The 9,745-nt window shown below is 41.7% G+C and overlaps 1 protein-coding gene across 1 annotated transcript; it reads right to left on the minus strand.

Moving 5' to 3' along the window:
• Positions 1-7,837: 7,837 nt before the first annotated feature.
• On the minus strand, positions 7,838-9,450 carry LOC125038065. Its single transcript, XM_047631302.1, has 4 exons — positions 9,298-9,450; positions 8,884-8,964; positions 8,425-8,741; positions 7,838-8,339 (listed from the first exon to the last, which is right to left on the minus strand). The coding sequence occupies exons 1-4, from the start codon at positions 9,448-9,450 to the stop codon at positions 7,838-7,840; spliced, it is 1,053 nt and encodes a 350-aa protein (XP_047487258.1).
• Between the last annotated feature and the right edge of the window lie 295 nt (positions 9,451-9,745).

A 9,745-nucleotide genomic window follows, 5' to 3' on the forward strand; every position in this document is an offset into this window, starting at 1 on the left:
AACTTGGGATGGATGTTGGTCACCCAACAGCCAAGGTCATCTCTAATCTCTCGCAGTTTGTTTTTAGAGGTATGCCTCCACTGCCTCCTCCATTTATCGGAAGACAACGTCTGATGCTAGGCTTTAAGTTGGTGTGTGGGAGAGGAAAACGAACATCACAGGGCTGAGTGGCAGCTGCCTTGGCCTTCCGATCAGCTCGCTCATCCCCACTGATACCAACATATGCTGGCACCCAACACAGAGTTATCTTTTTTTACTGGCTGACATCAGTGTAAGCCAATCTTGGACCTCCCTCACCACTTGATGTGATGAGTTTAAGCTCTTGATTGTTTGTAAAGCACCACGATAGTCGCAATATATTACAATAGAATGGTCCGAAAGATCTCTAGTCATCTTGACTGCTGCAAGGATGGCATGTACCTCTGCAGTGAAGATCGAGGCTGTCGAAGAAAGACTTCCTCTTGCTCACTGCTGCAAAGTCCACACCAGTTTTAGATTTCGAACCATCTGTATATATTGCATCTGATCCTTAGTACTTAGAAGTGTGTTGAACAAATCTATCTGGCTTCTGCTTCGGATCTCTCCCCCTTACCTATTCGAACCAAATCCAGTTCGACTTGGTTGGTCCAAGGGGGGGAACTGGGGAATTCCAGCAGCTAGAACCTTGGTGAGATCTAAATTGCGATCTTCCACGAGATTCCTCATTCTCCTAGGATCGGCTATCCTCAAGGGGGTTGAAAACCAATCTGGATGTAGGAGATCCCAGAATCCTTTGTAGTCTCGTGTAGTAAATCAGCTTCATGTAGTCCCGGTGTAATGAAAGAGGTGGTTCCCCACTCTCAGTATACAGGGACTCCACAGGTGAAGACCTGAAAGCCCCTGTACAGATTCTGAGAGCTTCATAATGAACGGAGTCCAACATCCAGAGAACAGTGGGAGTTGTAGATGAATAAGCCTCACATCCATTGTCAAGTTAACTACGAATGAGAGCTCAGTAAAGCCGCAGAAGCGTTATGCGGTCTGCAGCCCAAGATAGGTGTGAAAGAACCCGCAAAATACTAAGTGTTTTTTTTTTGTTTTGTTTTGTTTTTGCTTTAACCTTTAACTGTGTGATGTGAGGCACGATAAGAAATGTTCTTTTATAGACACTTTAATTTAACGATTCTTGTATCATTAATATAGTAATTGAGAAAGAAAGTGGGACGGTGAATTTGAAGAAAATATTTACTTTTAAGTTTTTCAGACACATTTTTTTTTTTTTTTTTTTTTTTTTTTTTTTTTTTTTTAACCTCCCAAAAAGGGGATCACACCCCAGGTTTGTGCTTACGGTACAAAAAGAGAAGGTTTGTGTTCCAGGGATATCCCTGGAACACAAACCTTCTATTTTTGTACCTTAAGGACAAACCTCTCTCTCTCTCTCTCTCTCTCTCTCTCTCTCTCTCTCTCTCTCTCTCTCTATATATATATATATATATATATATATATATATATATATATACATGCATGCATGTATATATACATAAGTGCATATGTTGAGTATTTAGACACGCACACATAAATATAATTCATTCCTGAATACCTTGATTAATATTTTCGTGTTCTAGTCTAAGTAATTTAAGTTCCTCTTGCCACTGCTTTGAATGATTTATAAAAATGGAATTATCCAATTGATTTTAATGGAACGTCAGTCACAGGCGAAATTGCATTGTAATATTTGTTGAATTTAAATGAATATCAATGTGCAAAACATTTTTTTCTTATTTTCTTAAAGTTGTTTTGCAGTCACGCATGTTGATAAAAAAAACGAGATAATCATATAATTTATTTGCTGGGAGGATTATCTAGTTAACTCCTAAAACAATAATAATAATAATATTGATAATAATAATAGACATAACCCCATACAAGAAAATCAACAAATAAACAAAATATAGATTGACAAGTAAGAATTAATATAATTATATTTCAATACTTTCACAGAATCTAAAACATCTTTTTCCTCATTTCATTATTTTTTCTGCAATTAAGCCCCAATAAATTGAATCAAATAAATGTTTGTGACAGTTTTCAGAGACGAAACAGAAAGGGAGAGAGAAATAGTTAGAGAGAGAGAGAGATAGATAGATAGAGAGAGAGAGAGAGAGAGAGAGAGAGAGAGAGAGAGAGAGAGAGAGAGAGAGAGAGAGAGAGAGAGAAGGGGATAGAAAGAAAGAGAAAGAGTAGATAAATACATACATACATACGCACATACATACAAACATACATACATACATACATACATACATGCATACATACATACTTACATACTGAGAGAAAGGGCAGAGAAAAAGAAGAGAGAGAGAGAGCGAGAGAGAGAGAGAGAGAGAGAGAGAGAGAGAGAGAGGGGAGAGAGAGAGAGAGTCAATAAGAATTCATCCCGCAGATAAGCTTTATTTGTGCCATTGTTGATATACAATATGCCACGTAACATAATCATCAAATAAAATGCTACTTTTTCAAAACTGTACATGTTGCTATAGTTACCGTGCAATTACTATAAGAGACATAACTAAAAAAAAAAAAAAAAACACAGCTTTTAAATGGGTTGCTAGAAATAAGAACAAAAGTGCTTAATCATCTTTATCTAAATCAAATCGTAACTTTAGAATCAATCTACATAAATCGTACGGCATAGCGTGCTAAAATTCCCAAAAAATTATCCCTCAGTTAGTAAATGCTCCCGGGGGACCGAGGCTAGTCGACAAAGATATAAATATCCAAGATTAAAGTGGGTGATTTTACCGTGTAGCTTCGAGGAAACCTATTCCCTTGGAAATTCTTATAAAGCTGAGTCCACTAAAACCTCTACTCACATGGATGTGCGTGTATATGCATACGCACACAGACGCACACACACCTTCCCATGCCAGCACAACCGTTATTAACTCCCTAAACTTTAGCTGGAACCACTTCAGGTATGATATATATTCTAACAACAATATCCGAACCGCTGCTAGTCATAGTCTAGGGCTTTTGGAAGATCCAACCCTGTTCCGGTTGTTTGTCGAAGGTGTTATAACAGAGATTGAGGCGTGTTATGCTTATAGATTCGTTTCATGAATGTTGGATGTAGGACGCACACAGTACGTGCGTGAAGGCGAAGGGAGTTAGAGGTAGAAGAGGGAGGGGGAGGGGAAGGAGGTAGGAGAGGGAAAGAGAAAGGGAGAAGAGGGACAAGGGGATAGGGAAGTAGGAGAGGGAGGAGGGGGGGGGGGAGAAGCAGGGAGAAGGGGTTAACGGGGCAGGAGAGGGAGAGGGAGATGGTGTAATAGAGACTGGTCGTGTACGCTATATTGATACATATTGTGAATTATACATGTGACATGGATATGCATGCTCACTAGACGAAAAAAGGGGGGAAGTGAGAAGAGGGAAGAGACAAAGTGATATATATATATATATATATATATATATATATATATAGAGAGAGAGAGAGAGAGAGAGAGAGAGAGAGAGAGAGAGAGAGAGAGAGAGAGTGAGTGAGTGAGTGAGTGAGTGAGTGAGTGAGAGAGAGAGAGAGAGATAGGAAATTTCACAAACGGAGATCAGAGGGGTATTGTAATGGGTTTCCTTGTGCACATCAACGTACTCTAAAAGTGCCAAAGGGAAAGGGAGAAGCTGTTGTACTTATAGAACGAGAGCATATGATCACCTCAAATTAGATTGATATATATCTCTACAGGTGCTGACGTAAATGGATGATTGAATTGTAGTTAAACAGGAAAATGTAATTTAAATGTTAAATGTGAGAGAGAGAGAGGGGAGGGGGGGGGGCAATAGACAGATAGATGGCTAGACAGATAGATAAGTCGATAAATAGACAGAGTGGGTGAGAGAGAGAGAGAGAGAGAGAGAGAGAGAGAGAGAGAGAGAGAGAGAAGAGAGAGAGAGAGAGAGAGAGAGAGAGAGAGAGAAACTGTTAGACAGACATACAGGAGAGAGAAAGAGAGATTAAGAGACAGACAGTCAGACAGAGACGTAGAGGCAGACAAAGACATTGAAATTAAGGCAGACAGAGACATAGAAAGAGAGACAAACAGAGACAGAGAATACATGAAATTTGAGAAAAAAATATGTATAACAGAAAATATAACAACGATTGCATAACATTTAAAAAGCAGCGAGATGTAGAAATAGGATATCGAAAATGTAAATAGAAAAGGACCTAGAAATGAAAAGAGAACGAAATGGCTTTTTTTTTTATATAATTAGAGAGCCGTACGAGAAACGTATTTTTTAAAAGAGTTCAAGAAGACACGTTTCTTTTTCTGGTTAATTATTTTATTTTCCAGACTAGGATCACACGTTTCCGTTGTTGTTGTTTTAGGTTGCAGGTCACTGTAATATATGACACATGGGTAAAAAAAAAAAAAAAAAAAAAAAAAAAAAAATATATATATATATATATATATATATATATATATATATACATATACATACATACACACACACATATATGTATATAGATAGTCCACTGCTATAACCACTGGACTATCGCGGCAGTCATACATATATGTGTGTGTGTGTGTGTGTGTGTGTGTGTGTGTGTGTGTGTGTGTGTGTGTGTGTGTGTGTGTGTGTGTGTGTGCGTGTGTGTGTGTGTGTGTGTGTGTGTGTGTGTGTGTGTGTGTGTGTGTGTGTGTGCGTGTGTGTGTGTGTGTGTGTGTGTGTGTGTGTGTGTGTGTGTGTGTGTGTGTGTGTGTGTGAGTCCAGTGGTTGTAGCCCTGGACTCCGACCCTCGTGGCCCCGAGTTCAATTCCCCGTCGCTCCGACTGCTCCGACTGCTGGCTTGCGCCCGATCTCACGGCGAGAAAACGACATAGCGCCTTGAGAAATCAAACGCAGGTGTCGTAGGGGATATCACCGCCGTGGCACAAGTGTTAGCGCGCTGAACCGCGGTTGATTAGGAAGGGCATCCAAACAGGTAAGTGTGGCACTGCCAAATAACCTCAAAGGCCTATGTTCTGCAGTGGAATGAATGGCTGTTAAAAAAAAAAAAAAAAAAAAAAAAAAAAAAAAAAAAAAAAAAAAAAATATATATATATATATATATATATATATATATATATATATATATATATATATATGCATATATATATATATATATACACACACACATATATACATACAAACACACACACACACACATATATGTGTGTGTGTGTGTGTGTATGTATTATTTTCACGCATGATAGTCATATCCAGATACATAACAAGAAAACATAAAAAAAAGAAAAGAGGAAACAAAAATCGTGTACTCGACCCGCCCCCTGGATCTCTGTGGGATGTGAGGCAGGATAAGACGAGGATGGGGTGGGATAGGATAGGGCATATTCAGGAGGGATGCCGAGGGATGAACAGAGTGGATGGGATAGAAGCAAAGCGTACGGGTAGAACGAGGGAGGAAGGGAGAAGGAAGAGAGGATAGAACGAATGGGAGAAATACGAGGAGACGGGGAGAATAGTAGGACGAAGAGACAGGGAGGATAGGAGGGCGAAAGGACTGGAAGAATAAAAGGTCGAGGGGAAAGAACGAGTTGACAGGACGAATAGGAGAAGAATGAAAAGAGAAAGAGAATAGATGAGGAATACAGGGAGAATAGATCGAGGGTAGAGAACGAGAAGACGGGAAGAATAGGAAAAAAAAAACAAAGAAACAGGGAGGATAGGAGGGAGACGAAGGGATAGGCAGAATAGGAATAATACGAAAGGAGGGAACGAGTAGATGGATTGACGAATAGGAAGCGAAGGAAGTGACAGTCTCCCTTCTCCTTCTTCCCCCATTCGTTCAGTTCGTTCTTTCCCTTCTTCCTCCCCCATCTTCTCTTCGTCTTTATTTTATTCTCCTTATCCTCCTCCTATCCTCCCTGTCCCTTCGTCCTCCTCCTCACGCGAGTAGATAGATGAAAAAAAAAGTGAGAACAAGGAAGATTGATCGAGTTCAGGAAGAACGTAAAAAAAAAATGAATAAATAAAAAGACACTGGTATGTACATATTTGTATGCAAGTGTAAGGGGTATGTCTGTGTGTCTGTAGAAGCCTCGATGGTAAGAGTTGCCCAAGTGCCCGAGGCAAGTGTGATCTGATAGGAGGGGGGGGGGGGACCAACTTTTATCTATACCTTATCCTTCAGGGCAAGTTTGGTCTCCCAAGTTTCCTCGACAAAGCAAGAGAACCACTATAATATCACTTATGAATAAAATCGTTAAAGGTGACATATCTGTTATTGTCTTCATTTTTTCAAGAAAACATTGTCTCTGTCTGTCTGTCTCTCTCTCTCTCTCTCACACATATATATATATATATATATATATATATATATATACATATATATATATATATATATATATATATATATATATATATATATATATATATATATATATATATATATATAATGTGTGTGTGTGTAAGTGTGTTACCATTGTCCATACTTCTGCCCCATCTACCTATCTATCAATCAACCTATCTCCGTCTCTCTCTCTCTCTCTCTCTCTCTCTCTCTCTCTCTCTCTCTCTCTCTCTCTCTCTCTCTCTCTCTCTCTCTCTCTCTTTCTTTCTCTCTCTCTCTCTCTCTCTTTCTCTCTCTCTCTCACTGCTTGTTTGTGTCTAACTCTTTCTCTGCCTCTGTCTCTGTGTTTCTCTATGTTTCTTCCCCACCCCCTCTCTCTCCATCTCTCTCTCTCTCTATGTATGTATGTATCTATCTCTTCTTCTTCTTCTTTTCCTTTACGGCTGTTGGTCCCGCCTTGCAGGGTCAGCCGCCTTGGTCTTCCGTCTCCAAGTCTCTCTTTCGAGGGCCTCTTCCGGACGCACGCCGAAGTGGCTCATGTCCTCCTTCACGTTATCTCTCCATCTCTTCTTTGGTCTTCCTCTCGGCCTTCTTCGTGGTACTATACTTTCCATAGCCACTTTTGCTGGATGTCCCTCTTCTCTCCTCTTCACATTTCCGTACTATCTCATTCTTATCTCCTTGACCTCCTTGATGTCACTCACTCCCAATTCTCTCCTGATGATGTTTTTCCCTTTCTCTCGGCGTCACGTCTTTGATTCTTCCCAACATCCTCATTTCTGTCGCTTCCAGTATCCTCTCCTTTTCCATTGTCCATACTTCTGCCCCATATAGGAGCACTGGTCGTATTGTTTTTGATGTTTACTTCCATATCCCTCCTGCTACTTGCCATAACTTCAGTCTTCTTGGTGTTTACCTTCAAACCCTTGCTCTTCATTCCAATCTGCCACCTCAGCCATCTTCTCTGCAGCTCCTTCTCACTGTCTGCCACTACTACTAAGTCGTCGGCAGGCCTGTGCGGAAATTTTCACTGATGACGTCCAGTACCACGATAAAAAGGAAGGGGCTGAATACAGACTCTTGGTGCAGACCGACTCCAATCGTGAACTCGTCTGTTCTGCCATATTTTGTTCTCACGGTGGTCCTTGCTCCTCGATACGTGGTTTCAGCCATCCTTATCAGTTTCTCTGGGACTTTTTGCTGCCTGAGGCACCAGTACACCAGGTGTCTGGAGACCCTGTCGTATGCCTTCTCCAGTTCCACGAAAGTGTAATATAAGTCCCTGTTCACTTTGAGATGCTTTATAATAAAGGCAGCGTCCATCGTTCCCCTACCTGGGCTAAAGCCAAACTGCATATCGTTTACCGATACCAGTCTACGTAACCTTCCCTCTATTACCTTCTCCAGTATCTTCATAACATCTTCTAGGAGCTTGATGCCCCTGACGTTCCCGCAGTCCAGTGGGTCCCCTTTCCTCTTGTAGATGGTGACTAGTTCACTTAGTTCTCATTCTGCTTGCATTTTCTCTTCGTCCCATACTTTCTGAAGGAGTGACGTGACCATCTGGATTCCATCCTTGCCTAGGTGTTTTAGCAGGTCCACTGGTATTCCATAGCACCCTGTTGCCCTCTCGCACTTCATTTTCTTAATTTCGTCTTCTACTTCCTTCTCGTTTATATCAGGCAAGGGGCCTTCAACCGGTGGGCACTCCTGGAGTGGGTCCCACTCATTTTCCACATTCAGCAGGTTGCTAAAGTACTCCCTCCATCTTTCCTTGATCTTATTTTCATCTGTCAGTAAGACTCCATCTTTGTCCTTTATCACAGATATTTCTCCCACGTCCTGTCTACTTTGTGCTCTTTGCTTTGCCACTTTGTATATTATTCTCTCTTCTTCCTTGGTTTCCATCTTCTCGTACCACTCCCTCCAAGCCTCCTCCTTGGCCTTGGCCAACGCTATTTTAGGTTCTCTCTTGGCCTCTTTATACGCCTCTCTCAGGTCTTCATCTCTGCCATGCCTTGAAGGCTACCCTTTTCCTTCTAATAGCTTCTTGCACTTCTGTGCTCCACCACCATGTATCCCTTCCTTGGTACCGTCCTCCTTTGGTGGTAACACACACCTCTCCTGCTGCTTCCAGTAGGGCAATTTTCATGGACTGCCAGTTTTCTTGCGCTGTCCCTGTTTGTGGTACTTGTTTTTCTATCACTTTTTCCTGAAACTCTATGATATTGTCCCCTTTCAGTGTCCAGATTTTGATCCGTTTCTGTGTTTTTGGCTTTCGTTTCTTCTCTTGTCTGATCTTGAGCACCATACATAGAAGTCTATGCTGTGCCACAACTGCCTCTCCTGGAGTGACCTTACAATTCCTGACTCTCTTCAGGTCCGCTCTTTTTATCATCACGTAGTCTATCTGTGTGGCATGTTGCCCATATTGTATGTGATGAGATGTTCATCTCTCTTTTGGTAGAAAGTATTGACAACTGCCATGTCGAGGCTTTCGGGACATTCTAAGAATCTCTCTCCCTCTGTGTTCTTCTGGCCATACCCTTTACCACCATGAACTCTTTGGTACCCATCTGGTCTTTTGCCGACATGTCCGTTGAGGTCAGCTCCCGCGAGGACCTTCTCACTTCCTGGTATGTTTTGTCTCAAAGTTCTCCATGAACATTTCCTTTTTTTCATTTGTCTTTCCTGTCTGTGGTGCATAAGCTGAAACAATGTTTGAGAGTTCGCCGGCTATCACCAGTTTCATCTTCATCAGTCTGTCTGACACACATTCCACCTCAATGACTCCTTCCTTGTACTCTGGCCTCAAAATGATTCCAACCCTATTTCTTCTGTTCCCTTCTCCACTGTAATAGATTTTGTATTCCACTCCATTTGGATTCCTGCACACAGAGGATGTCGATGTTTCTTTCCGTGGAGACTTCTGCTATCTCTCTTCCTCTGCCAGTTATGGATCCTACGTTCCAGCTGGCGAACTTGAGTTCCACTAGCTTCTTTATACAAGGTTGTCGTGGTAACCCTTGTCCATTTCTCGCATCAGCCGGGGGTTGCTGGTGCGCGTCGCTTATGGGGAACGTCCTAGCATTATTCTGGATTTGTGTAGACACAGGCATGATTGCTGTAGCAGCGGTTTTTGGTCGGATGCTCTTCCTGACACCAACCACAGTTTCAGCGGTGGGCCTAGCCTTTGGTCACCCAAGACCTACTGACAAGGCAGTGAGTTGAATTTGATTTTGGAGTTTACTCTCCCAGCCTTTGCCTAAAACAGAAAAAGTAACCCCTACGAGGCAGCAAGGGCCCGCTCGGTTTTTATGACACCCGCCAGTCACAGAAGTGCTTTACAGTCACTTGTCTGCATTTTATAGAAGTTAGTTTGGGCTTGCTAACTCCACAGAAGACCACGGCACT

The sequence above is a fragment of the Penaeus chinensis genome, chromosome 24 (genome assembly GCF_019202785.1).
Source record: "Penaeus chinensis breed Huanghai No. 1 chromosome 24, ASM1920278v2, whole genome shotgun sequence".
Lineage (NCBI taxonomy): Eukaryota > Metazoa > Arthropoda > Malacostraca > Decapoda > Penaeidae > Penaeus > Penaeus chinensis.